This window comes from Bipolaris sorokiniana (genome assembly GCF_000338995.1).
Source record: "Bipolaris sorokiniana ND90Pr unplaced genomic scaffold COCSAscaffold_4, whole genome shotgun sequence".
Taxonomy (NCBI): Eukaryota; Fungi; Ascomycota; class Dothideomycetes; order Pleosporales; family Pleosporaceae; genus Bipolaris; species Bipolaris sorokiniana.
This window is the reverse complement of record NW_006911898.1, coordinates 1,907,792-1,934,703: the sequence shown is the minus strand read 5'-3', so window position 1 is coordinate 1,934,703 and position 26,912 is coordinate 1,907,792. Positions and strand designations below refer to the sequence as shown.

At 49.3% G+C, this 26,912-nt stretch overlaps 10 protein-coding genes across 10 annotated transcripts; 8 read left to right on the top strand and 2 right to left on the bottom strand.

The window, feature by feature from the left end:
• Positions 1 to 1,148: 1,148 nt before the first annotated feature.
• COCSADRAFT_301754 (uncharacterized protein) lies at positions 1,149 to 1,609 on the top strand. The gene has a single exon (XM_007699958.1). It carries the CDS (start codon positions 1,191 to 1,193, stop codon positions 1,524 to 1,526), a length of 336 nt encoding a protein of 111 aa, XP_007698148.1. The 5' UTR covers positions 1,149 to 1,190; the 3' UTR covers positions 1,527 to 1,609.
• An 894-nt stretch (positions 1,610 to 2,503) lies between these two features.
• On the top strand, positions 2,504 to 3,593 carry COCSADRAFT_113511 (uncharacterized protein; the record flags this gene model as incomplete). Its single annotated transcript, XM_007699957.1, has 4 exons — positions 2,504 to 2,779; positions 2,861 to 3,100; positions 3,165 to 3,243; positions 3,300 to 3,593. 4 exons carry the CDS (start codon positions 2,504 to 2,506, stop codon positions 3,518 to 3,520), a joined length of 816 nt encoding a protein of 271 aa, XP_007698147.1. The 3' UTR covers positions 3,521 to 3,593.
• Positions 3,594 to 4,369: 776 nt separating this feature from the next.
• Positions 4,370 to 5,184, top strand: COCSADRAFT_301738 (uncharacterized protein). The gene has a single exon (XM_007699956.1). It carries the CDS (start codon positions 4,459 to 4,461, stop codon positions 4,933 to 4,935), a length of 477 nt encoding a protein of 158 aa, XP_007698146.1. The 5' UTR covers positions 4,370 to 4,458; the 3' UTR covers positions 4,936 to 5,184.
• On the bottom strand, positions 5,185 to 5,819 carry COCSADRAFT_301737 (uncharacterized protein). Its single transcript, XM_007699955.1, has 2 exons — positions 5,378 to 5,819; positions 5,185 to 5,283 (listed from the first exon to the last, which is right to left on the bottom strand). The coding sequence occupies exon 1, from the start codon at positions 5,811 to 5,813 to the stop codon at positions 5,529 to 5,531; it is 285 nt and encodes a 94-aa protein (XP_007698145.1). The 5' UTR covers positions 5,814 to 5,819; the 3' UTR covers positions 5,185 to 5,283; positions 5,378 to 5,528.
• Positions 5,820 to 6,292: 473 nt separating this feature from the next.
• On the top strand, positions 6,293 to 6,630 carry COCSADRAFT_301721 (uncharacterized protein). The gene has a single exon (XM_007699954.1). The coding sequence runs from the start codon at positions 6,401 to 6,403 to the stop codon at positions 6,608 to 6,610; it is 210 nt and encodes a 69-aa protein (XP_007698144.1). The 5' UTR covers positions 6,293 to 6,400; the 3' UTR covers positions 6,611 to 6,630.
• Positions 6,631 to 6,650: 20 nt separating this feature from the next.
• Positions 6,651 to 9,803, bottom strand: COCSADRAFT_138698 (uncharacterized protein; the record flags this gene model as incomplete). The annotated part of the gene is made up of 4 exons (XM_007699953.1): positions 8,272 to 9,803; positions 8,048 to 8,085; positions 7,945 to 7,995; positions 6,651 to 6,986 (listed from the first exon to the last, which is right to left on the bottom strand). The coding sequence occupies exons 1-4, from the start codon at positions 9,506 to 9,508 to the stop codon at positions 6,651 to 6,653; spliced, it is 1,662 nt and encodes a 553-aa protein (XP_007698143.1). The 5' UTR covers positions 9,509 to 9,803.
• A 165-nt stretch (positions 9,804 to 9,968) lies between these two features.
• Positions 9,969 to 11,638, top strand: COCSADRAFT_138696 (uncharacterized protein). Its single transcript, XM_007699952.1, has 4 exons — positions 9,969 to 10,740; positions 10,791 to 11,216; positions 11,266 to 11,404; positions 11,457 to 11,638. The coding sequence occupies exons 1-4, from the start codon at positions 10,229 to 10,231 to the stop codon at positions 11,496 to 11,498; spliced, it is 1,119 nt and encodes a 372-aa protein (XP_007698142.1). The 5' UTR covers positions 9,969 to 10,228; the 3' UTR covers positions 11,499 to 11,638.
• Positions 11,639 to 11,828: 190 nt separating this feature from the next.
• On the top strand, positions 11,829 to 19,247 carry COCSADRAFT_198125 (uncharacterized protein). The gene is made up of 10 exons (XM_007699951.1): positions 11,829 to 12,777; positions 12,826 to 13,177; positions 13,225 to 14,060; positions 14,119 to 15,368; positions 17,112 to 17,182; positions 17,234 to 17,381; positions 17,430 to 17,465; positions 17,520 to 18,001; positions 18,051 to 18,892; positions 18,943 to 19,247. Exons 1-10 carry the CDS (start codon positions 11,973 to 11,975, stop codon positions 19,059 to 19,061), a joined length of 4,941 nt encoding a protein of 1,646 aa, XP_007698141.1. The 5' UTR covers positions 11,829 to 11,972; the 3' UTR covers positions 19,062 to 19,247.
• Positions 19,248 to 19,723: 476 nt separating this feature from the next.
• Positions 19,724 to 20,791, top strand: COCSADRAFT_35225 (uncharacterized protein). The gene has a single exon (XM_007699419.1). It carries the CDS (start codon positions 19,760 to 19,762, stop codon positions 20,621 to 20,623), a length of 864 nt encoding a protein of 287 aa, XP_007697609.1. The 5' UTR covers positions 19,724 to 19,759; the 3' UTR covers positions 20,624 to 20,791.
• A 1,285-nt stretch (positions 20,792 to 22,076) lies between these two features.
• Positions 22,077 to 22,820, top strand: COCSADRAFT_85062 (uncharacterized protein; the record flags this gene model as incomplete). Its single annotated transcript, XM_007699950.1, has 1 exon — positions 22,077 to 22,820. A coding segment is annotated over one exon (744 nt), but the record flags the coding sequence as incomplete, so codon positions are not given.
• Positions 22,821 to 26,912: the final 4,092 nt, after the last annotated feature.

Sequence of the window (26,912 nt, the reverse complement as noted above, 5' to 3'; positions counted from 1 at the left end):
AGTTTTGGCTGGCGATCGCATCCCCTCCCCCCAACGTGGGTGGGTGGCCGCGGAGTAGGTCACAGGGAGGGCGCAAGTCGCCAGGGGTTAAAACGTGTTGCATGCAAGGTGGGGGTTTTTTTTGAACAGAGTACGTTGGGCGCGGTGCAGCGTAACAGTTGGAGACCCGCTGCAAGGTGACGTATGTGGCTTGTAAAGTAGTAGCCCAAGCGCGTGCTGTGTGAAGGGAAGTAAATACGTAGTGCAAAGAGACAGTCAGGTCTGGCCTAAAGTTCGATCGTGGTGATCTGCGTTATTCTGTATGTAGTCAAAGATGTATAGTTTTACGAGGTTGATTACGAAAGAAAATAGTACTAGTTAACTAGAGATCGTGTTGTCGGTGTTCTATTGAGGTACTCCGAATGTGTCGCCGCTTCGGCACCGCAGTTGTCTGGTCCGCTTTGGGATGAGCCGACGCCATAACCATGCGCACAAGCGCCCTTGGCCAAGAGACAAAGGCCTGAATCTTGGTGTTGCAAAAATGGCGGCTGTGAAGGGGGAACAACAAGCCACGGCAACTGATGCCGCAAATCTTTAGTCATAGCAATGCTCTACTTTGTCGCAAAGCTGCCTTGGCAACAATAGTCACGGTCGTCTCTGTCCGGCAGTGCATGTAGTACGTGCTCTTCACTCTCCCTGCCCAAAGCTTATGCACACCTGCCCATACTTCCTGTCTCTCTCCCTACCGCGCATTGCAGATCAGCTTTGCAGTAAATCCGACCGGCGGCGCAAACAAAGTTGCCATGTCAACTGCACGTCGGCGTACAGATTTCCATGGGTAAGAGACCGAACAACCCAATACACGGGTGCCCCGGTTGCCCGACGCGTTAGATTACATGTGTAGTACAACACATGCGACTCCCCTCGTGATGAGCGACTAAAGAGCCCAACGCCCAACGCAAGCATGTATGTAGACGCACACGCGCAGCGTACGGCTGTAGTAGTATACCACCCCCTCAAACCACCATGCACTTGCAGCTTCCGGTGCGTTTCATCGCGTATACGTGTAGTTCATCGTGACAACTCCACATCACCCACTCCCCCGCACACCCATTCCCCCGACCACCACGTTACACAGTCCCTCACCCATCTTTCGCTTGACAATAACCCCCCAGTCCGCCAGCGCGACCAAACCCCACTAACCCGGAAACATGTATACTACTGTGTGTACTTACGAATCAACGCACCCAGCCAGCGATAATTTCGTCCACCTAAGAGAGAGAATTCGTACATACAAATCCGTTTCATCAATCTTGGGCTTTTTCCGTAACATTCCCGTCCTCCCGCCGCTTTCCGTCCCCGTCTACCGTACCGTACCAAACTTCTCCTGGTCCCTTTTTTTCTGTCACTATTTTCTGACTCTTATCTTTATGGTTTTGGTCCATAGAGGGGAGAATAGTGGTACTACTGGCCAAGTAAACTCTCGCATTCAAGTGTTTTTCTTTTCTCAATTAGAATCAAAGAAAACAGAGCGACTATTCTCCTAGCAAAAGATGTGTTGAATTTAAATAAGGTGGTAGTAGATGGGTAACGGGGTAGAAGGGAGATAGTGTTTAGATAAGACTTCCACCTTAACTACTTCTAACTAGTATTTAATACTCTATCTTACTGTATACTTACTCCCTGTTCACCTGATGGACGGAATTTCCGGGGACTTCAAAGAAGTAAAGTACCTTACCGAAAATCGACAATGCTTCAGAAAAGGAGGGAACTCTAGACCTTTGTAACACCACCACAGTATTTTAATGATACTAGTAAGAATAATTTCTTCACCGCATTATCTCCTGCATATCCTAAAGTAACCATTCTAATATCATTGAAGAAAAGAAAACACTCCAAAAAGGCCTTCGACAAGTAACTAGTAATAATAATAATAATCCGACAAGGGAAAACAAGCCTACACATTTTGGAGTCCCGGGAGTTTTTGTCCGTAGGATGAAGCACCTGGGCGAACATTCCGTCCCGAGCAACCAATGGGCTCTTACTACACACACTACTTGTCCTTTTTTGGGCTTGTCACGGCGCTTTTTTAGTATTCTCGGATTGAGGGTGGTGCGAGAGATGGCAGAAGGAGGGGGGGAAACTACGTACTACTACTACTACTACTACTACTACTACTACCACTACTGGGAGGGGGTTTTTTAATATAAAAGATGTACTTGGATTACTGGGGTTGCTACTATGTAGTATGTCAAAAGAGGACGTAGTAGAGCGGATGCTAAGCCTAGTAGTACTATATGCTGGTGCGGGGAAAAAGGCCCGAGAGGGATGTTTAGGGTTGAGTGTGAGTAAATATGAGTGAAAATGACGGCTACGGTTTGTATACATATATCGTCCGTTGTTGATACCATGTAAGTAATTCTGCAAAGAACGCTCGTTGTTTCTTTTTTTCTCCCTTTGCAAGACGCTTATTCGCTTGCTTTTCCCCTCTCACAAGACTCCTCCCCACCTCACCCGTGAAGCAATGACTTCGACAGAACGGACATCTGCCCAAGTGGCGCTCATTACGGGTGGAGCCTCGGGCATAGGGTTGTTTGTCGCAAAGCACCTCGTCGGGCAAGGCTGGAACGTTATGATTGTCGACTACAACGAAGAGGGTGGGCGGAAAGCAGCACGGGATCTCGGGGAGGATAAGGCTCTCTTTACGCGTGCTGATGTTGCGGATTACGACCAGCAAGCCAAAGCCTTTGTCGCGACGTGGAAGCAATGGTCACGGCTCGATTTTGTATTTGCCAATGCGGTCAGCTTTGCCCTTTTGTCTTTCTCTGTTATGATTCATGTCGTATATTTTCATTTTTATTTTGACTGACGGAAACACAAGGGCATTCTCGACAGGACCAATATGTACGAGCTGGCTAAGGAACGAGAAGATGGCACGCCCATGAAGCCTGATACATCGGTTATTGACATCTGCCTGACTGCCGTAGTTTACTCGGCATACATTGCACTGCACTACTTCCGCAAGAATCCCGGTGAAACTGGGAAGCTGGTTTCAACGGCGAGTCTGGCGGGCCTCTATCCGTCACTGCATCTTCCGATGTACACGGCTGCGAAGCATGGGGTAAATTCCACGGAGCCCCACACACAGATATGGTTGCTCCCCAGGCACTGACAATCTTCCTTAGGTCGTCGGCATAACTAGAACCCTCGCCCAGACGCTCGAAGCGATGGGGGAACCTATGACTGTCAACTGCATATGCCCAGGTATATGGATCCATAGCTATTTTTATTCTATTAGAATTCGTTTAACAAAGCGCTAGGCATGGTTGATACCGGTATGGGTGATGGGTCGACGATAACGGACGCCATGCGGAAGTTAATAACGCCTCCATCAACCATTTTGCGCGCTGTGGATGGATTCTTGGCCGATTCAAGCAAGAATGGTCTTGTGGCAGAGTGTTCAGTCAACAATATCCACTACCGGACGCAGCCAGAGTGGGGTGACGAAGAAGCCATGAAGGTTATGACCCGTGCCTACTAGGTCTCTGGCCCTGTAACGAATTAAGTTGGAGAGTAATCACCACTTCTTGTTGCAATCGAGTGTAGCGGCCAAGTTCTGCTACTGCTTCTGGTTGGCGGCAACGGAGTACATGCTAGCGCCGTTGCGGTCCAGGAGCTTGAAATCATTCTTGTCCGACGTGAACTTACGGGTGATGGTACTGTACTGAAATATGATCTTGCTGTCTGAGCAGTTGGCTGACTCATGACACACATTCTATTTGTTTTAAGTATTATGTATTCCCCAGCTCCGGCCTTCTGAGATGCATTAGTGTGAAAAGCCTCTGTAATCTATTGATATCGATAGTTATGGAAGCTATATTTTATACAACTGACTCGCGGGTGGCTTAGTCGGCTTGACATTTGTGCCATTTGCCGGCTTGCCCTTTTTCCGAGACTACATACATACTAGTTAGGGGGTTGGTCTTGGGGAAGGCGCTAAAGGGATCGTTGAGAGTATTGGTGACGTCATTCCGATGACTGGAAATGAATCTAGACTCTTTCTTGTGGCGAAGCAGTGGTGGAGAAGGAGACAGTCTAAAAAGAGGGGGTTTTGTGCGTTGTGGGGATGGAGATGTAATAGCCTAAGAGTAGTTCGGGACTACGTATCGATGTGGGACGAACGGGTTGATGGGCCGGCGAAGGAAATAGTGGAGCTGGTGTTTGAGGAAGGGCTGCATAGTTATGCATGTATGAGTACATACAATATGGGTTTAAATATTTGCGGCATTAGGTATGGGTAAGATGGTTGTGCATAAGGGAAGTACGGCTGTAGCTGACCGTGAGATATTCCTCGGTAGAAGTAGAGTAGTACAGACCCCTGTTCTCTATACACAACACGAAACGTCAGCTTCCTCCGAGCAAGAAACACTCTTTCTGCCAAATAACTAACTCCCAAATGTCACAAAAGATATAATATCGATGATGCGCACATCATCTACCTTTCTCCAAATGGAAAAATGTAATCCTACCTCTTCTTTCCCGAATCCCTCTAATCAGCGACACTCTCAAAACCCTACAATAACTAATTATACAATAACTAATTATACAATAACTAATCTTAGGAACATACCTTCTGTATATTCATCTACTCCTACATCAGCTGCACACGTAGAAATGCTCTCCAAACAATCTCAATCACCCCAAACCACACACACACACACACACGCGCGCGCGCATCGCAGCCTTCGGATATCCCTCGGCCCACCAACGCTTTCTAAGCAAGCCGCTTGCCCCCTCTTGGGTGCCACACTCCCCTCCCGCCATCACGTCTTCGAAAGAGAGGCGTCACACATGATTCCTCCTATGGCCCTCGTGCCAGAGAGAAGTGTGCGTTTGCGCGGCTGGGGGAGGGGGAAAAGCACGAATGCCGCGATGTGCGGCTTGCCATGGCTTTAGACTGTGCGGACCGATATTCGGATGGCATACTTAGGGTGTACACTTCATATGTATGCTAGAAAAAGATACAGACTTAGTCACCACCTCCCTTACCCTCTGCTAAAGATAGCGCACAACCATTTTCCTAAACACTATGTACTATCTTTTTCGCGCGATTAGTGGTTTGCGGGGTAATTCCGCGGGGGAGAGCTGTATTTAGAGCTGACAAACAGGTACCTTTTTTTCGCTTTGCTGACGGGAATGGGGAACAGGGGAGCTTGAGGCTCTAAAAATGAGATTTGCGCTGCTGTCAGCGGGAATAAGGGAAGCGGTGTCCCAATGTGGTCATTGATACTGGTGGTTGCTTCGCTGGTGGGGTGTCAGCAAGGCTGATATACGTCACGTGGCGATATGGGGTGCAGCCAGCCAATCCGCACATGTCTGTAGATGCGTATGTACGTACCGCAGAACTGGAGCTCAAAGATAACAAGAGACGCAACTCTATGGTATTGGATTAATAATGCGACAAGGCTGGATGAGCCTGTCTCGTCGCCCAGCAATGTGTATGTCCGCGTGATACGGGCTGCTTTTGGTGATCGAATCCGCATTTTTAATCACTCTTGCTTATTCACACATGTCAGATTTTGGTCGGAGGCGCGCAGGGCGCGTGTGGCGCCTTTCTGGAAGGGAGAAAGACGGACGTGGGGTACATCAGCCCTACCCGTTGTTGTATGACGTCGCTTTGCCTCTTCCTGTCCTTGAGGCATACAGGCAATTGGTGCAAAAGGTAGGCAGCAACGTAGGCTGTATTGGCTGCCCAGAGGTAGATCGGTGAATCGTGTGCTAGATTGGTCACATATCCCCAAGGACAACAGTAAAATGCGCGTCCTGGGCTTCATATAAACTAGTCGAAGAGGCGGACTCGAGAGTAGCATATTGGATTCCCATCTTGTTGGCCAGATAGCGCTCAGAGTCGGACACAAGCATCGACAAGCCTTCCACTCTGACGGGAACGGTCCGCGCTACAGACTGGGGGGGCCACACATCGGGCCGTCGTCCAATCTGCACCGCCATTGTGCTGAATCATCGCGACCAAGGTTGCAGATGAGAAGAGCAATCCGTGCCCTTAAGCCCAAAGGGGAAAGGGGAGATGATCAAATCCCTCTGATATGAGAAGCGAGAAGAAAGTGTATGTGCGGTGCATTGCTTGTCGCATACGCATGTGCCGTTTCTTCCATTCACCGTGCATCATAGTTACCGATGTGGCGTAGCTTGCGACAGACAGACACAGTACATAATACCAGCTGAGGCGGCGAACTCTTGCCCGGTTGCTGGTTGAAAACATTGAGCACCGTCAGCACCTTTTGCTTGTCTTGATTTTGACTTCTTGGCAAGATTGCTGGTCCTCTTTCCGAATCGTCTTGGTTTGCCTTGTTTTGGAAGTACGGCTGTTTATTCGCATCGTTTTCTTATACTGCAACGCAGGATGAGTGTGTCTTTGTCACCAGGCGCCCAGCCGAAGAAGACCAATTACAGGGTCCGCTTTCGACATGGCGTGTTTCCGGATGCAGAAGGTCAAGCAACCAGAGCAGATATCAAAAAGTACGATTATTTCTTCGCTGCCGGGCAGAGATGGGTTGGTACCGAGGGTAAATGTATGTTCAAGCCACCGGTTGAGTCACTTCTGAGCGACTGATAAGCATTATGCGAGCACTAACACAGTATTGCAGTGGATTTTATCGACGAGTCCAGACTTGTAGCTGAGGAATGCAAAAATCCGGGATCTGCAGGCGAGAGAAGAACATCGAAACATGTAACTCGTTCACGGACATCGGGGAGATTGTCAGGATTGGCAACAAGTCCCCGGACGAGAGAGCGACGCTTGTCTTTGCGAAGTGGGACTTGGGATAATCAAACGCAAATATCTGCGGACAGCCAGAGGCATGTTCCTCCTCCATGGCATGTGCGACGTCATACGAGTCCTGCTCCAGGCTCGGTCTCCAATTATTCCAGTCTCGATGAGCCATCGCCTGCAGACTCACAGTCTGACGGCCCTTCGCCACGTCCACACCCTGCAGCAAATTCAGTTGCCGACGTAGCTTGGCCCCTCTCTGATCCAATCGAAGCGTATCTATTTCGCTTCTGGATTGAAAAGGCCGCAGTATCGCTCGACATTACAAGTCCAGTAGCCGTGTTCAAAAAAGTAGTTCCAAGACTTGCTTTTGAGAATGCGATGCTTATGAATGCAATTCTCATGACATCTGCCCAACATGTCTTGCGCCATGACCCGCATTTCCCTGCCGGGCCTTATGTGTATCATGATAGGATCCTACAGGACCTCATTCCGTACCTAGCGGAGAAAGGCAGAATTGGGGACGAGGCAACGCTGGTAACGGCGATGCTTCTCAGAACATTTGAAGAGTTCCACGGTGTGTAGTGACAAAGCAAAGAAAGTGAAATGTTTGGCTGACGAACAATCAGCGGGTACGCAGGGTCAAACCCACCTCTCTACATATGAGCTTTTCCATGGCCCCGAGGGCTGGTTGCTCGATATGTCTAGTCCGGTCGTGCAGGCTTGTCTCATGATTCACATAAATTCTGAAGTTTGTCAAGCGCTTCTCAATCGCTCGAGTTTGCGCATCGATTATGGAAACTCCATTCTACCTGCATTAGCCCTACCAGAAGATGAAGCTTCGTGGGGCAACAGAATAGTATGGTTGAATGCGCGTATCTTGCAGTGGGCCGCGACAGATAATCGCACAGCAGACGAGCGGCAGTACTTGAGCAATCTTGTTGATGAATGGGAATTGATGCGGCCAGCAACTTTCGATGCGTTCTTTTATAAAGAAGACTCGTACGCTACGGGATACTTTCCAGAACTATGGTTCTCCAGTCCTTGCCATGGTGAGTTTGAATAGCAATCAACCCGCTATGTTTATGACTGACATTGCTTAAGCTGACGCAAACCAACACTTGCGGATATGTCGCATTGCACTAGCAGCTAGTTACCTTGACACCGAATTTGCGTACCCCCATGGAGACAGCGTTGTTGCATCCATACAAGACGAAATACTTAGAGGACTGAAGGAAATGGTGGCCATTGCCCGATGCAATACCCACTGCATATCGGCACCATGGAAAGCAGCACATGCTGTGCACAAATTTGCAGTGCTGTTGAGCGATGAGATGGCACATTTCAAGATGATAGAATTTCTAGACGAGGTGAACACCATGGGCATACCAACAGCGGCAACGATAAAATATCTCGCTGAGCAATGGAGCTGGAGGAACAACGCTGGCGAGTGGCAACAAGTCAAGAGCGGCCTCATCTAGTCAAAGCCCCGGCCAAAAACAGACTGCCAGCTACCACACCCAGCAAGGTGATGAGGATGATCTGGCCCTTGCCGGTCAAGGCGAGGTAGGACATGACGCCCACAATGACTTCCCAGCGTCGTGCGGCATCCCGCCTGGCCTTCCACTGGGGATTGATATCAAAGGGCGCACGGGAAAAGACTTCGTTGATGCCCATTTTGATGGGCTTTTCATCGACGCGCAGGGAGAGAGCAACAGGACGGTGGTCTGACGTGGGCTGGATAGGGAGAGCGGTGTAGATCTGGGGTTCTAGGTCCGACGCAGACCCGGCGCGTAGAAAGAGGATCCGGTCACACCACGAGGGATATCGGTGCTTTGACCAGTGCCACGATTCAACCTCACCGGCTAGAGAATGTTTGGAAGTGGAGTACTTGTATGTAGGCGGGAAGGTGATGGGGAGCTCCTCGAAACCATGTAGTGTACGCTTAGCGTCTTTCTCTCTAATCAATTGGTCCTGTTTTAGCAAATGTGAAAAGTGTCTGGATGATGACTCCGACTCAGTAGGCTGAGGGTAGGACTTGGGAGCGTCACCATCTGGCGGGCTGTCACTAGTGCGATAATTTAGGTCGCCATAAAAGAAGATGTGGTTTCCAGGCGTAAAAAGACCGTTGTAATCAGCGGGAGCATCTGGAGAGGCAGCTAGAAGGGATCTTTGTTCGCTCGAGCTGTAGGCGGTCTCGTCGCCATTGACAAAGACCAAGTTGCGCACCAGGTCCTCCCAGTCCTTGTTGCGCGCTTCCACATTCCTTTCCATGGGTGCCAGATGGGCTGCAGCAAAGGTGAGATCAAGGGTGTCGTCGGCGCCGGGACACGCCAGGCCGATGCGCATCGCAACAGCTCCCTTGTTGCCCATGTTGGAAAAGCCGACGCCTGCACCTGCAGACTGTATCCATTGTATCCTCTCGAGAGTGGAGGGCTTTGCAAATAGCATCAAGGCCGTCATGCCTAGGCTACGCGTGGCCACATGCTCGAGGGAGCTGCTGCCCTGGCTGTGGAGGTCGGCAGCAAGCTGGACAGTCGTGGTCACGCGGTCGAAGTAGGGCTTCAAATAAGATCCACCGAGAAATGAATAGGCAATGGGCGCAATTTCCTGCAGTGAAATGGCGATAATGTCTGGCACGGGCGTCTCCTTGGGGAGCGCGTCAAAGAAGGACGGCGCCAGTGCCTGCGGGTCGACGAGGTTGCGCGCCGCATTGAAGGTGACGAGGTACAGCTCCAGCATGGCGTGTCGTGGTGCGCACTATGGAGTGTATTTAGCTGGCGGCGACAATACGGATAAGCGGAGTGCTTGTATGCAGTGGAGTACATGCAATCTTCAGAATCGCAGTGCTGGGCTGCATAGACTGCCCCGCTCTGGCCGGGCTACAGGGGCCTTCCTATGATTATTTGCTTCTTGGAACGTGGGGGTGGCCAGCGGTCAGCATTTGCTGGAGCTCCTCCGGACCAAGGGTGTGTGTGGAGAAGGGCGGGCGCAACCAGGGCAAATCCACTCTTGGCCTTATCGGTGTGTAATAAAGATGGAGACTGTGATGGAGCGGAGAATGCCATTGAACGCGTGTAGATGGGATAGACTTCGCGGGATACTTGATTGGGGCTCGCTTAAGCCGACCCTGCATGTCCTGTCGTCAGAGGCGTTCAACCAACAGCAGCACGGCGGGCCACGAAGCTCAAGCTGTGCAAAGGACCGAATGATTTCATACCTCGTGTCAATTGCTGTGTACATCGTGAACTTTCCGCCTGCTTCCACTGCCCCTGCCCAAATTCTGCTCGACCTTTGGGTTGCTTCACCGCTTTTGGGCTGCCTCGCCTTGCCTTGAATCCATACACTCCTGCATACCCATTCGTGGTATTGCTTCCATTTTATCTTGCCATTGGCAGCTTGATTTCTGCGAGGGCGGCTTCTACGACTCTCTGACCGCTGCATCTGTGTATTACAATTGCTATGTTCAGGTCTCAGGTACTTCGGCACATTGCCCGCGCGGCTACGGTACAGGCTCCTCGAGCAGCCATCCGACCCGTACAGCCAGCCATTTCTTCAATTCGGCACTTTACCTCCTCTCCCAGTCGTTTGGATAAAGATTCCCAGAACGAAGACTCAGTCAATGCAGCGACGACGTCAGGCGAGCCTGGCGAGAGTGGCGACCACGAGGGTCAGTATGCGCGAACTCGAGACGACATTGTCGTAGAGTACCCAGAAGAGAAGGACCTACCGCCTTCAAATCCTGTCGTAGGCCGTGGAGGCGAGCACTCGAAGCGCACGCTGGCCTCCTTTTCCATGGAGGGCAAGGTAGCCGTCGTGACTGGTGGAGCTCGAGGTCTGGGTCTGGTCATGGCCCAGGCACTGGTTACATCTGGTGCCGACGTTGCCATTGTTGACATGAACAAAGAAGAAGGAGAGCGATCCGCACAGGGGCTCATTGATGTCTACAAGAAGGAGAACCCTGGATCGAGAAGGTTGGAAATTCTTCCTCTCCACATCCCACTTCAACTAACTCAAGACACAGGACACCAAAGGTCACAGCTCACTTTTGTGATGTCTCGAGTCCAACCTCCGTCAACCAGTCTTTTGCCGAGATTTTGAAACGACATGGAAAGGTCGACAACCTCGTCACATCTGCTGGCTTCACCGAGAACTACGATGCCATATCCTACCCCCACGACCGCATGCAGAAGCTATGGGGCGTCAACGTCGACGGCACATACCTATACGCCGTGGCAGTGGCAAAGCATCTCATGGAGAGGAAGGCGCCGGGAAGCATCGTCATGATTGGCAGCATGTCTGGCTCCATTGTCAATGTCCCGCAGCCACAAGCCCCGTACAATGCTGCAAAGGCAGCGGTGCGACACTTGGCAGCTAGTTTGGCCGTTGAGTGGGCGGGTGCAGGAATCCGCGTGAACTGCATCTCCCCTGGATACATGCTTACTGCATTGTACGTAAATCTTTTGTCATCAACCAAAACGATGCTAATGGTGCTGCAGGACCAAGAAGATTCTCGACGACAACCCAGAACTCCAGAAGCAGTGGACATCGCTGATTCCTGTCGGTAAGATGGGACGTCCCGAGGACCTGATGGGTGCTGTCACTTTCTTGTCCAGCGACGCTAGCTTATATGTTACGGTGAGTAGTGCCTAGATGCAGTTAACAAGCAGCTGCTAATCCGATATTGTAGGGTGCGGATCTCCGGGTTGACGGAGCTTACACCTGCACGTAAGCGCATGTGATGAAGACTAGTAGACTGCATATACCTTGCCGCGTTCATTTTGACGTTGAAATGCGTCGTATGCGCCCAGCTACGTCAAGGTGGTTACAGATAGACGACAATGATGAACCTCTTCACCTCTTTGCTCCCCATAATTGCGCTCGTGACTTGATCTGCCGTGTGCTTGTGTCTCTCCATCGTAGCCCCAAACCCAGTTCCCCACAGGTGGTTGATGGTGGCCAGGCCATCCTAGACCAGGCCGGCGCACTTTGTCTTAGTCATGGCCAGATTTCAGCCTCGCTGTGGCCGTGCGCTGTGGCAGGTGCAACACTCCACCCACCCAGTTCCCGCCCTGCATAAGCTCTAGGGCCCTCTGCAAGCCGACCAACAAGGGCATTTCCTGTCGCGCAATGAAGCACAAACAGTGATTTGCGTCTGCTTTATACCGACTTTCCTCTGTCTCTGACCCGCGGCCGGGCCGAAGCCATGTTCAACATCTCGAACCTGGTGCAGAAGGCCCAACAGTACATTGAACCCACGCTCAACACCATCGCTGCTCCCGCATCGACAGACCGAAGGCCCTCCAAAGCCACCCTTTTTCGCTACCAGTTCCGACTTCCCGACTCGCAGAATCCCCTCCAGGAGATCACCGCCGAGCTTACACTCCAACCCCACCACTCCACGAGGGGTAACGGCGACGTCACATCCGACAAGGACCGCGGCCAGGGCAATCATTATGTGGGCAAACTACATCTTAGTGAGCAGTATCTCTGCTTCTCTACGCAGGGCTCAAGCTTCATCAACACGGCAAGCTTGAGCTCCTCGAGCAGCTTCACAGGCCAAACTCATGGTGCGGGACCGGCGGGCAATGGTTTCACCCTACCACTATGCGGCATACGGCGCGTAGAGCGCCTGCATAGCCAGAGCTACATGTTTGCCCTCGCAATTACCACATGGAACGGCACACCAGACTCCAAGTCACAAGCGCCTGCTGGGCAGAAGCTTACGATTCAGCTTGCCGGCTCGCGGCAGGCATGCGAGCGGTTTTGCGATGGCCTCAAGAAGGGCTTGAGGGAAGGTGTCAAGGAGGTGGAGAATCTACGCAAGGTGGTAGCTCAGTGCTACTCCGAGTATTTGCTCACCGACGACGAGGGAAAGAAACCGGGCGCGGATGGCAAGCCGGGAAGGGAACATCCAGATACAGGCTTGGGCATGATATTCAGATACCCTGGAAATGCAAGGAAGCTTAGAGATGCGACAAAGATACGTCTCTGGCGTGAATACTTGAAAGGCAAGTTGAACTCAGTTCATGCACAAAAGCATTACTAATGTGCAACAGACAACGGCCGAAGTGCAACCCTGATCCGACAGCCCACCTTCCACAAACTCATCCGCGTCGGTCTACCCAATCGTTTAAGAGGTGAAATGTGGGAACTCACTTCGGGGGCCTTTTTTCTCCGCCTGCAGAATCCGAACCTCTATACCGAAACATTGCAAAAATACTCTGGGCGAGAGTCGCTGGCTATAGATGAGATTGAGAAGGACCTGAATAGGAGTTTGCCCGAGTACCCAGGCTTCCAGAGTGAAGAGGGTATTGGCAGGCTCCGGAGGGTATTGACGGCATACAGCTGGACAAACGAAGAAGTCGGCTACTGCCAGGCGATGAACATTGTAGTCGCAGCGTTGTTGATGTATGTGTGCCCCTCGACATGCAGCTTCTTGATTCTAACCAATAAAGATACATGTCCGAATCACAGGCCTTCTTCCTTCTTTCTGTGCTGTGTGATCGCCTTCTTCCCGGGTACTATTCGCAAACCATGTACGGCACCCTCCTCGACCAAAAGGTTTTCGAATCTCTTGTGGAGAAGACTATGCCCATACTCTGGGACCATCTCGTCAAGTCCGACGTACAGCTATCCGTTGTTTCTTTGCCGTGGTTTCTTTCGCTCTATATCAACTCTATGCCTCTGATCTTTGCTTTTCGTGTTCTAGACGTCTTCTTCCTCGAAGGCCCAAAGGTTCTCTTTCAAATCGGTCTTGCTATCCTTCGCATAAATGGTGAGGAATTACTCGACGCCACAGACGACGGCTCTTTTATCTCCGTCTTGAAGTCTTACTTCTCTCGACTTGACGAATCCGCACATCCAAAGTCGGAAAACCCCAAGCTACGTGCTGTCACCCGATTCCAGGAACTCATGGTTGTGGCCTTTAAGGAATTTGCTGGCATTACGCAAAACACCATTTCAGAGCAGCGCGCCAAACATAAAGACGCTGTACTAGAGAATATAGAGAGTTTTGCCAAACGCACATCGATAAGGAACCTCGGTCCAGACAGCAAAAAGTTGAGTTTAAACGATCTGGGATTCCTGTACGATAAATTCTACGCCGTACTCTACGAGCGACAACAACGAGCCGAGATTATGCAGCAGGAAGCTGAGCGCAAAGCCAAGGCCAGCAGGATGAAGGCGACTGAAGTCGTAACGGGTATTTCCGGTAGTGCGGAGAAGGGGCGAGTAGCGCTCGGGCCCAGTCCTACCCAGATGGATTACGATGCTTTTAGAGAATTTCTTGCTGGTGAGTTGTCTGTCAACTTTTAGCAACATCTGGATACCTCTGCTAACGGGCTAGTCAGGTATCGCAAAATGGGCCATTACCGACTCACCAACCTCTCCGCCTGAATCCAGCGGTAACCAAAATGCACATTCATATTTTGGAAATAGTATGAGAAAACGACCGCCCATGTCCCCATGGGGCTCAGGGCCAGAGCCTGCAGACCACGAATTCATGCGCCGCCTGTTCCGACGTTGGGATGTCGACATGACAGACTCGCTGTCACTGCAGAACGTTGTCACTGGCTTTGCCAATGTCAAGGGAACTAAAGATATCATGTCCAACATCAGCTACTTTTTTGAGCTTTACGACGATGACGGCGATGGCAAAGTAGACCGCGAAGGTATTCTGAGGATCTCAGAGGCCCTTTTATTCTTATCGCGGCGCGGCATACACGACCCAAGCCCTGCTGCTTCATCGCTCGACGTAAGTTCTGGGTCCAGCTCGGAGCGCGCGGGCCGTGACGAGCAGTTTTTGAGCAGCGTGTCTGCATTCATTCGCAATTGCTTCGAATATGCCGACCCTGATCACCCCTCGAACCAGGCAGGCCGAGACATGGATCAGATCAAGGACGACGTTGACAACTTTGCGATCGGCGACAGTGACGAAGATGACCTAATAGACTTTGGCTCTGAGCCTGGCACTCCGAAAGCAAAATCGGCCAAACTTGAGAAGTCAGAAAACAACCCATTATCACCCACACCCTCAAATCGTACAATGGATTCTGATCTGGAAGGACGAAGCGAGAAAGCAAAGTCGGCAAATCTGGCGCTGGACCCCAACAAGCCTCTCCATATTACGCTTCCTACCTTCCGTATGGTCATTCTCGCAGATGAAGCGCTGCTAAACTTCTTTGAGGTTGGCTTCTCTTCATCGTTCCGCCTCGCTGATGAGACGCTTCCTTCGGCGTCTAGCTTCCACAACCTCACAACCTTTGCCAATGCTGGAAAGCAGGGAGGCGCTGCAGGCTTAGGTGGTGTTGTTGGTGGAGCTGGCGTCGGTGTTGTACCACCTGGCAAGGGGCTCCGAGGCATGCTTGACAACATTGTTAATGATGGCATGAGAGTTGCCACAGAGGTCAGAAGAAGGTATGACGAGGCTCAAAAGGAACTTGACAAGGAAGCACGACATGGCAAGGATGATGAAGAAGAGGAGGAAGACGTAGATGTCAAAGATCTTGATCTTCTGGAAGGCGCTGAGACAGCTGGCGTAGGTGCATCAAAAGGCGAGGTTCCCCCTGACTTGCTATCACCGACTGGTGCAGGAGAAGAAGCAATGAAGCCGAGAGATCGAACAGGGAGCGATGCTAGCAAAAAGGTGCTTGAGTTTGAGCGATAGCAAACACTTCACGAAATTAAGTTCTCGTTGACGGTTTGAGCATTTGGAGGCGTCATTGGGAGTTTTTGCTTTCGCACAGTCTAGCACATTTTGCTATCTAGCGCTCAACTTTTGATCTCTTGATCTTACTCTCTTCTCATCAATGACCCTCTACTACCACCAAAAAAGACACACTAACACATCGCCGCCCCTTTTTAACTTACCACAACACCCTCTGTACCCACTCCCCCATCCCATCCATCACCCCCCACCCCCACGCATCCACATCCCTAAACTCCACCAAATTCCCCTTAACAACCACCCCTTTCCCACTCCACCTCCATTCCGCATCGCCCAGCACCCCTTGATTCCTCAACCATCCCTTTCCCTGAAAAACAACCACCCTAAATCCCCCACCTAACCCCATAGGCTGCAACCCACTCTCCAGTATCCGCTCAAAATGATGCGTCTCGGGTATGTGCATGTTCCACACTGCGATGTTGACGGGGATCCCTGCTGCGGCGTAGGCTACGCGTGCGGTTTCTTCCAGCAAGGCTGTTTGGCGCGTGCGGCCGATGGTGTCGAGGTCGAAGGCGATTTTGTGGAAGAAGCTTGTGAGGGGGGCCGCTGGGGAGGGGAGGAACGAGGGGAGGGTGGTAGCGAGGATGAGGGGGGCCGGGAGCATTTTTAGGTAGAGGTTTAGGAGGTTGAGATTAAGGAGGGGAGAAGGCGAGGGAGATGAGAGATAAGGATAAGGTAGGAGAGGGGTGGTGGTACATGGCGTGTTGGTGCCGTAGTGATTGGGGGGATAGGGCGGCTATGTACGTATGTGATGCAGGCTGGGGGCACGGCGGTTAGGTTTATTGGAGGGGTTGGGGTTGTAGGGGTTTGGTGTGTGTGGGGGGGAGGTGCTTGAGGGTTTTGTTTCTTTGATAGGTGAGATGGGTAGATGTTTTGGTATATTATGAGAGCGTGAAGTCTGGGTTTGTTCATACTATGGTGGAGAGCAGAGTGTGAGTGTTGTCATTGTTCTGTGTAAGGATATAGCCCGAAGTCTTCAATCTACAGTAGTCTTAACTGGACTGTAAGAAAGGAAATACTCATGCATGTTTGACTCTTTTTATATCTTCCTGTGTTGTTACTGGGAATGCCAATCATTGATATGTGAAGCCTCTTGGTGGACCTATTTGCAATTAGCCGCCTTCACCACCACGCATTCGTATACAGGAATTTTATATGCTAAAGTGCTAGAATTTCACACAAAGACTAATTTACTAGAAGAAAAAATTGTATAACTCTACAATGCGGGCGTGTAGGCAGTTTCTCCGGGGATTTTGGTCAAACGGGAGGGGGAAGCCACAGCCCGGAAGCTACCCCGCATGTCCGCCCGGAACTGTGGACTGCGGCTCAGTTCCGAAGAGCAGCACTGACTAGACACATCCATCTCGTCTCCACATAAGACCGATGCGAGCCATGTCTTTCCTTCTTTTTTCCGGCTTCTTGATGCCCTCTTTAATTGAAGATGCTTCGGAAGCTCGTTGTTCGCGCCACAAGATGCCCTAAGCCTGTGCGAATTGCGCAAAGAGGGCTCCTCACCCAAGCATATAGCATTGGCCCTACCGAGGTACGCATGTCAATTGGACCCTCTTCCCATAACTCTAAGTGTTAGCTCTCGGCTTTGCTGATGGCGTAACACAGCCTCCACTGCTCGAACAAACCGTTCCCCAGCACTTTGCAGGTGTTGTGAGACAGTATGGTGACCGTGATGCGTGCGTGTGTCTTGACCAATCTTGACATCGTTCTGGCTAAGCTTCGTATAGAGTTATCTCGCACCATCAGCGCATACGGCTGACGTACGATGCGCTGGATCGCGACTCGAACAGACTAGCAAGAGGATTACAGAATCTGGGAGTCAAGAAGGGAGACAGGGTTGCAGCGAGCTTGGGAAACAATATTGAGTTTGCTACTGTATGTTGTATGGGTAATTGAGAAGAACGACGGCTGACGACTCTAAAGATCACGTATGCACTTTTCAAACTGGGAGCAATACTGGTATGTATGCGGTTGGGGCTATGGAAGATTGATCATGAACTAATTGACCCATAGGTACCCCTAAATCCTTCTTTTAACGCACCACAAGTCCTAAACGCCATCAATCACTTAGACGCTTCCCATCTTATAATTGGAGCCGAGACAAACCTTCCACGAAAAGACCCGCGTCCCAACATCTCGTTGCTTACACACTTGATACCTAATCTTGCCGGTTCGAAACTCGAGTCGGAACTCGTTCCTTCGCTAAAGAAGGTCGTGGTGGTGGACAATGCCCAAGGGAGGATAAATTTGGACGAGTACAAGTGCCTGGGAAGATTTCAGGATGTAATTGAGGATGGTGGCCAGGGTTCAGCATTACAGGATCAAGGACTCGACCCTCATGATATTGTCAACATCCAGTTCACTTCGGGTACAACCAGTATGCCAAAAGCTGCGTGCTTGACCCATATGAATATTTTGAATAATGGCAACAGTATCGGCGATAGGATGCTGCTGACAGAGAGCGACATTGTCTGTTGCCCGCCTCCGTTATTCCAGTGAGTCATCCCGTACAGGTTGCACCACATAACGTCTGACTGTGCACAGCTGCTTCGGATGTATTCTTGGATACATGGCTACAGCAACCCACGGGAGCGCTATAGTCTTCCCTACCGAGGCTTTCAATGCTCTTGCTACCCTTGAGGCTGTCCGAGAACATAAGTGCACTGCCCTATACGGTGTTCCCACAATGTTTGTGGCGGAGCTGGAACTCCTAGCCAATGGCGCAGTACCATACGAAGGCTTCCAGTACCTACGCACTGGAATCGCAGCCGGATCTTCCATTCCTGCTGAGCTGATGCGCAAGCTTCATAAAATACTGAACCTGACGGAGCTGACCATTTGCTATGGAATGACGGAAACAAGCCCGGTCTCAGCCATGACCACCACGGATGATCCTATTGAGAAGCGCATCAACACTGTGGGCCGGCTTCTTCCACATGTTCGCGCAAAAGTTGTCAACGCTTCAGATTGGTCGAAAACACTCGATGTAGGCCAGCGTGGTGAACTAGCCGTCTCGGGCTATCTCCTTATGAAAGGCTATTGGGGCGACACGGCGCGCACGGAAGAAGTTCTTCAACCAGACGAGGATGGTGTCATGTGGATGCACACTGGTGATGAGGCCTCCATGGACGAGGAAGGGTACATCAAAATCACCGGAAGAATTAAGGACCTCATTATCAAGGGCGGAGAGAACATTCATCCGCTTGAGGTTGAGAATTGTCTTTTTGCTCATCCAGCCGTCAGCGAAGTCAGTGTCATCGGGCTACCGGATGAGAGATATGGCGAGGTTGTTGCAGCTTTTATCGTAAGACATGCTGGAGAAGATGGAAAAGTAACAGCCGATGAAGTGAGGACTTGGGTCAGGGAAAAGCTGAGCCATCATCTGGGTACGTCGATATCAATACTTAGAACTGTATAGCAAGCTGACATAGAAAAGTTCCGAAATACGTCTTTTGGGTGGACAATTATCCAAAAACAGCGAGCGGTAAGATTCAAAAATTCAAGCTTAAGGAACAAGGGATTGCGCTGCTACAAGAGGGTCAAGGGCTGAAGTAAGAGCATTTGAGTTTGCTTTAGATGTCCCGTATTGTTCTGAGTCATTTAATTGCCGTTTTCATCAAGGATCACCACAATGGTACTATGCAGACTCTTTCACATGCCGGGAATAGTAGTCGATAATGTGGGGCTTCGAATTCAATGAGTAAAACTCATGATGCACTAAAATGCGACAGTCATCATCGGAATGTTTAGTGCTGTGACAACAATATATATTTCTGTGCCATCCAGCGACCCATCGGCATATGGATCGCATTTTGGTGCAATTGCAGGGGTACTGGTGCAGTAGTACTTTATAGTGTATGTAGGCGAGGGGATGTTTACCAGCTACGTTTCAGTCCATGACATCACATGCATAGGTAGGTCTGACTGAACATCAGCGAGAAGAGCATAGTATCAGTTAGGTGCTATTGGCCGAAAAGATCTGCTCAGCGAAAGACAACTAGGTCTTATTCTCACATAATCATCTTGCATCCATTGTTCTCTCATGTCAAGTTCTGATAGTAATGGTCCAAGATGAAGGAGATTAGCTGCAGAAGCCCTAACAATCTTTTTTTCTTAGCATGCAGGATCTATGCAAGGCCAGTCAACATTCAATTAACGAGTCGCTTATATTGTGTAAGTTACTCTACTTACTACCAGCATATCGACATCGTCACCAACACACTTGTTAAATTCAAATCTAAATCTTGCTAGAAATGTCAGAACTAACAAACACCCGTGTGCCCACACCCTCTAACCCCTCAAATCTGGCCCCACGCTATGAAATCCGAAAACTAAAGCCGGTCCACCTCCCCTGGGCCACTGCGATCCTCGCTCACAGCCACGGCTTCCACTCGAATGTCTGGCAGAAAATATGGCCCGACCGCGACCTCGGCCGCTGGGTCGTCGAGAATTCTCTCAACTTCGAATACCTAGTCCGCCACCAAATCGACTCAGGCCTCTCCTTCGGCGTCTTCGACACAGAATATGAATTCAGAACCGACACAGCCCGCGCCACTGGCGGCGCCCTCCTCTGGGACGCTGCCGAACTCAACACAGAAAGTGTGGAAAAGACGCAAGGCCGCGCAGCAGAAAGCAAACGGTTACTGAACCAGATGGATTTCCCGCTTGTAAGCATAATCCTCAGCTACGACGGCTTCGCCCCGCTTAGTCCAAAAAAAATGAAACCATTGCTAGCCGCTTGGCCTGAATTTCCGATTCTCTACGGCGCACTCGAACAGCGGGATCAGCGGGACCCGGCGTCGTGGAAGCCTACTGCGCCGCGCCAGGTGCTCATGCGCAATGCGACGTCTACGCGGGGCGACTATGAAGGGCGGGGTGTTATGGGGGCTGCGGCAAGGTGGTTGCAGCGTGAGGCGGCGCTGATGGGGTTTCGGGGGATTCAGATTGAGGCCATGGCGGATAAGGTGATTCGTGTCTGGATGGAGGGTGTGCAGAAGCCGTTTAGGGGGACGGTGGTAAGTGAGTTTGAGTGTCAGACTTTGGAGGTGGATGGGGAGGGGCCGTTTGGGGCGGCGACGCAGAGGATTGTTAAGGCTTGGGTTGATTTGACGGCGTAAAGGTGTTAAGGGGGGGAGATGGGGATGCTCTTGCCTTTTCAGAATGATACTGACTTCGAACTGGCTTGTTGCTGCTCTGATAGATTCAGGTTGCAAGTTTGCTTAATGAATATGTCGGTCTAGATACGGCGGCCTATAGAGTAAAAAACGGAAGATGAAAAACAGTGCATTTCGTTACAGCGTTGTCAGTCACGCGTGTTAGCGAGATTCAATGTGCAACTAAAGTTCTATGGCATAGTTCCTCGGTTGGTCGAATGACCCAGCTTGCGTGGCACTTAGCATCCAATGCTTCCAGTCATGGAGTAACGACAGTCTTGTAAATGCTTTCCGAAAATACAAGACACTGTAGTCGGCAGTGGGGTAATGCTCAGAATGATGGGTGTCTACTTGTCGTCACTGCGAAACATTGGCTTTCAAGACTAAAGGTCAAATATGATAGACTCAAGTAAGACTCTATACGCTGCCCCGATATAACGGATCGCTTTATTTCGAGGGCGATTGTTGTTCAATGAGCAAATGAGATGGCTTCTCCTGCAGCTTCCTGGAGAAGACGTGTGCGGTGAGCGTGAATCACTGCCGTGGCGGCTGGTATGTAAGTAGATGCCTCTTATGAGTGAGTGTTTGGGAGTAGGATATTGACGGTAGTAATAGTATGATAAGACGAGGATAGTGAATGGTGCGGATGATTTTCAGGAATGCGATATTCGGCGCTGCACTAATCAAGCAGGTACGGTGATGCTGGTGGGTTTTGGTGGGGTGGTGAAGAATGAGATGAAAGACTTTGCATGCTATTTTTTGAATATGACAGAAGCGAATGGTGCTTCAATAAGAGGTGGTCAATATCTTAATGATGATGCTGTAGTTACGGGCACGACTAGTTTGTTACTGCATGTTGTAGCCTCCACGAATTTTAGGATACCATCCTACTGCTGCTCACAGCATATCATCTGTTCATACTAGCTCCTTCTCCCTTGTTGAAACCTTTCTTCATGGGGTTTCCAATCATAATACTAATTGCTGCTCTGCTTGCATGGTTCTCTGCTTCTATTCGCTGGAAATCATCTCCATCAAGAGTGTACATACTGAGCGTTCTATGGACGGAATTTGTGCTATTTCCATTAACTAAGCTGTTAGTTTGTTCTTTGAGAATACTCAAATGGGCCGTTTTCTATAATATACTCTATAGCGTCACCTATTGTACTGAGCGGAGACCCTGCTATTCACTTTAGCGTGATGCAATATGCTGCAGCTGGAACCAGGACAACAGGCGATCGCACAATGTACTACTAAGCAGCAGCAGCGTCGTGCACTGCCCCGTCGACCGAAAATCAAGATGCTTCATAACCAACCAAAGCCTTACCCTGTCCCCAGCTTACTCGGTCTTATCAACTCTTCATATCCTGATTATTTTCGCAACCCTGACCAACCATAAACCAAGCAGCCTAATCTCACCATGAGGCTTTTGAACACAGAGTCTCTTGAGCTCAGCCGTCCCTATGTACCAGGCAAGGTTCCAGACTACGCAATTCTTTCTCATCGGTGGAGCACTGAAGAGGTCACATTTGCGGATATAAGCAGTACACCTATTCTACATCCTCAAAGCCAGACGCGGACGAAAAAAGGGTTTGCGCAGATACAAGGAGTTTGCAAACTAGCACTCAATGATGGATACACTTGGATCTGGATTGACAGTTGTTGCATCGACAAATCTAGTTCGGCTGAGTTGCAAGAAGCGATCAATTCCATGTGGAGATACTACGCAGAGTCAAATATTTGCTACGTTTATCTAGCAGATGTTCCCGATTCAGAAGCCGGCTGGGGTCTGATGTTCGCTAAAAGCGAATGGTTCACACGTGGTTGGACGTTGCAAGAGTTGATTGCCCCAACATGTGTTGAGTTCTTTGCAGAGAACTGGTCCGCCATCGGTACGAGATTCGAACGTTACAAAGAGATTGCAGACACTACCTCAATCGACCCAGACGTCCTCCTTCGTGTTCACCCTGTTGATTCTTTCAGTGCGGCGGAGAGATTGTCGTGGGCCTCCCATCGGAATGTCACTAGGGAAGAGGATGAGGCATATTCGCTCCTGGGTCTATTTGACGTCAACATGCCACTTCTCTATGGAGAAGGGCGGGAGAAAGCCTTCTTCAGGCTCCAAGAAGCTATTTACAATGCCACAGCCGACCACTCGATGTTCTTATTTCGCCATAGTCAACACAAATATGACCAACCTCTATTGGCCAATTCGCCGACAAGCTTCTGCGACAAATTGAATTGCATTCTTTGTTCATCGCGGGAAGGTCGTAATTCACCTTCGAGTTTTCTATACCGCGATATTGTTGCATCTGAGAGGTGGAGCACACAAGCACATGAACAGATTATGACGACTGTTACCAAGTTCCGCAACGAAATATCCACCGCGCTTCCGCTGTTGGCTTATGAAGATGTTTCTAGCAAGCTAGAATTTTTGGATGGAGCGACACCACGAGTCGGTATAACCCATGTAGCGGTACTCAATCATACCTTGAAAAAGTATCCGCAGGGTGCTTTTTGTCTCCTGTTACAACGACAGTCTGGCGTGGATGCATGCCTCCGCTTACAAGCCCTCCCGGTTATTTTGCCAGATCTTGGGGGCCTCTTGCCTCTACTCCAGAAGACGAAGCTCCTCATTTGTCCAGGACCAGGTGAACTAACATGTCAAGACCCCATCGAAGTCGTGTTTTCTGTTCACAGTGATTTGTTCCATGTAGAAGCATGGGATGCTAAGGGTAGCAAGAGCCACTCGTTAACATCAACACAAACTGGACAAAATTCAGAATTCAAGATACAAATGATAAAGCATGATCTACCAGGAAGGCCAGTTCAGATATTGTGTGGAATTGTTTGTTCGCAGGATTCAGAACTGTTGCTCACTATCCGGTTAGTCCAAATGCATGGTATTTGGTCCATCAGAGAGATATTTGAACGAAGGAAATACACCAAGGAACGAAACCTACACACACTGTTTCTTTCAAATATTCTTACTGATCGATGTGCAATTCATTTTCCGGATGGAAAAAAATTATCAGTGAAACTTCGACGCTTACCCGGCTCTGCTCGTACTCCTGAAGGCTTTATAGCAAGGAACTGCTATCAAGTCTCAATAGACTATCAGTAGGTAGTCTTGTAGCAATTTGAATACATCATTGTACCAGAAGTCTATCGAATAATTTTAGTGTTTTATAGGCTGTTAGCTTGAGCTTAACATTGAGCCTCATTCAAGAATAGGAAGCGTACTGACAACTGTATCGAAAGAGTTTAGACCAAGGCCTCTTCAATAGTGCAGCTGCTTTACGATAAGTTACTAACAGGAGGTACACTGCAGGTTGGCTGCAATATAGTGTATTGACTATCATATTTTGTGTTATATTGTATTGTCAATATGAACAATGATACTGACATATTTGCAAATAGGCATATCCTTCAATAGCATATACGAAAGTTATTGTCACTATGTTAGCTTGATATATTCGTGTAATTAGTGCTAATCATTTGGTATATAGTGGATGTTCGTTCAAGAACCAGACATTGTGCATCAAATAGGAGGATATATCAATGTAATAACCCGCTACGAACTCGTACCAACTACAGTTCATGGGTGCTTGGAATCGTATCGAAGTGGAAGAAGTTAAGCATTCCATATACTCTACAAAAGGCGTATTATGGGACTATCATTGTTCATAGACAGTATTGAACTTGGAAGATGCTATTGTTGGTCTCTCATCTCGTTCCTTTTTTTCTTAATATCTGCTATATATTGAGAGAATGATTTTGCAGTTTTCCTGATACTGCCAGCCAGATTAACCAATTCAAGAGAGGAAACGAATCGCTTGACTGAGGATAAGTGTCAGAGTTACCAGTAACTCGAGTCTCGTCCAAGATTACCCATCAAGTTGAGTCATATCTGGCGGCTGGAACATGAAAAGTTGAGGCTCTGCTCGGTATATTAAGTTATGAGATTCACTAGCAAGTCTAGATTCCCAGTGACCGAGCCATTTCCCAAATCAGGGATAAACCATGCATGCATATGCAGTATGTATAACAAGGTAAGAGGCGTTTGAGACAACCTGGCGTAAGAGTACACTTGCACAGTTGCGCAAGAATCCTAGATTATGGGTCCGTCATTCGCTATTTTAAACCTCACACTACATTCGAGCACCTTCTTGGATTCGTCAAAGTAGTGTGCTTAGCAAACTTCCTGAGACTTGCGGAGTACATCTCCACCCTAGTATGGAAGGAATATTCGTTGAAAATACGCAGTCTATCTGTGCTTAAGTGTCTGAAGACAATAGGAGAAAGTAAAAAAGTTCTCTTCGACGTTGTTGTTGTGGTAGTGTACTCAGCCGGTCGGTCGAAAGGCAACTATGTAGAGAGTAGTACTGCCTAAATGTCACCCACTCTACCTGACACACCTTCCGTGATTGGTACACACTTCACCGATTAACTAATCCACATCTTTACAGTTGCACCAGTCTCATGATCCCACGCATCACTCCAGGCTTCTACGGATAGAATACGACTTGACGTTTTACGATGTGGGGTATATTAATGTGGAGACTTCACACCACTCCCGCATGCAGACACCGTTGTCGTTTTAAAGCGACACCATGACGACAGGGATCACTCAAAGATTGAATGCGAAATAAGTATCGTGACGAGTCCCAGAGTATGCACTGAAAACGGTGCATACATGAAGATATGCAGGTAGCAGTGGCAAAATGCAATGTAAGCGCATTAACGTTGCATTTGAATTGAACATTCACGATTGATGCTTGAGACTTCTAGTCATATGGAATATGGGTATAGCATACACTGACTGTTACTATTGTCCAACCAATTGATTACTCGGAAAGCCGACCCAATTATAGATGTCAATCGTTACCAACGGCACGGCATTCCGATACACTCTCAACCTTGTGACCGGGTGATGCAGAACTCCTGGGCAGCAAGCTGAGATGCAAGGCTGAGTCGGCAAGATGCAAGATGAGCTGTTCACACCAATCACAAGATCACAGTGGCGCTACTTGATGCAAGTTGAAAAGCGAAAGCTTGCACTTGCGACATAGGCGCTCATCCGAGGCCGCCGCTTTTACACATAAGACAATTCTACTGGTTCTTTTCGTTCAAAGCTCTAATACACCAAGAATTGTTGTGATCATTACTTCTTTCAGCTTTGCGTCACGACGTGCCCCTCTGTGAGTACGGGCTTCCCATTGGCCAATGAGCGAGATACTGCAGCTGACGCTCCATGTAGGTAAACGCAACGCAAGATAAGCCTGTGAATTCGTTGAAAGAGGGAGTGTTCCTCTAACCATTGGTTCTGTGTAGATGTGCACTCAAATGACCGAAATCATCATGAGACCAGCTCGATAAACTCATGACTCAGGGGCTGATTCCATCATACTCTCATCGTCTTGCGAACCAATGAGAATATTGGATCTTACACACACCTGTGATTCGCGTATCATCACCTGCGGGTCATGCATGCATGTGAACAGGGTCTTCCCCGAAGTCCAGTCAGTACCCACATCCCGTTAACAATGTGCTTTTTTTTCTTCCGGTCCCCCAATTTCTTCACCGGTGGCCTCAGACATCACCAAAAAATCTAGAAATGGATGACATTACAGCAAACTAGACTCGAATTGTCGTTTTTCGCCACTGTCAGTGAACCTTAAGTCGACACCATTCCATCATTTATACTCTGATATTGATCGTCGGGCTACAAGGTGAAGATAAGGTAGCAGAAGACAATCAGCCAGAGGCCGTATAAATTTCAGGACGTGGCGATGCCTTCGGTAAAAAACAAACATGTAGGATAAGTAAGGCTAGTTGACATCACTCTTCGCACAAAATCAGACAACTTCGAGTTTTCTAGAATAGGTGTAATTTTAGTCAAATATATATAAACCCCTCGCGAGAAATCGATTACAATCACCTTTAAAGCGTGCACGCCACGCGCTGTGGAGCTATAGGCTGTTAAAGTGATCACTTTAGACACGTCTTATTTCTCACCGAAAAACACACAGACCAGGTGGATTAGTAATCAAAATGCCACCCGATAGTGATACTATCGACGTACACGTGCCAGGCACCCAGGCGAGAGCAGAAATCGAAGCTCAGATCCAGAATGAGATAGATATGGAAACCACGGAACCAGCGACGCCTACGCAGACTACTATACCTAGCGTAGTTGAAATACCAATCCTCCCACCAAATAAACGGCAGGCAAACTTCTCGCCAGAAATACGCA

Bases quoted from the DNA above. Each gene is read 5' to 3' on its own strand.
- COCSADRAFT_301754 (XM_007699958.1), top strand. From the start codon at position 1,191: ATGTATACTACTGTGTGTACTTACGAATCAACGCACCCAGCCAGCGAT.
- COCSADRAFT_301738 (XM_007699956.1), top strand. From the start codon at position 4,459: ATGATGCGCACATCATCTACCTTTCTCCAAATGGAAAAATGTAATCCT.
- COCSADRAFT_301737 (XM_007699955.1), bottom strand. From the start codon at position 5,813: ATGAAGCCCAGGACGCGCATTTTACTGTTGTCCTTGGGGATATGTGAC.
- COCSADRAFT_301721 (XM_007699954.1), top strand. From the start codon at position 6,401: ATGAGTGTGTCTTTGTCACCAGGCGCCCAGCCGAAGAAGACCAATTAC.
- COCSADRAFT_138696 (XM_007699952.1), top strand. From the start codon at position 10,229: ATGTTCAGGTCTCAGGTACTTCGGCACATTGCCCGCGCGGCTACGGTA. The intron at 10,741-10,790 runs GTTGGAAATTCT...CTCAAGACACAG, and splicing joins GAGAACCCTGGATCGAGAAG to GACACCAAAGGTCACAGCTC. The intron at 11,405-11,456 runs GTGAGTAGTGCC...CCGATATTGTAG, and splicing joins ACGCTAGCTTATATGTTACG to GGTGCGGATCTCCGGGTTGA.
- COCSADRAFT_198125 (XM_007699951.1), top strand. From the start codon at position 11,973: ATGTTCAACATCTCGAACCTGGTGCAGAAGGCCCAACAGTACATTGAA. The intron at 15,369-17,111 runs GCAATGAAGCCG...GGCGTAACACAG, and splicing joins CGACTGGTGCAGGAGAAGAA to CCTCCACTGCTCGAACAAAC. The intron at 18,002-18,050 runs GTGAGTCATCCC...GACTGTGCACAG, and splicing joins TGCCCGCCTCCGTTATTCCA to CTGCTTCGGATGTATTCTTG.
- COCSADRAFT_35225 (XM_007699419.1), top strand. From the start codon at position 19,760: ATGTCAGAACTAACAAACACCCGTGTGCCCACACCCTCTAACCCCTCA.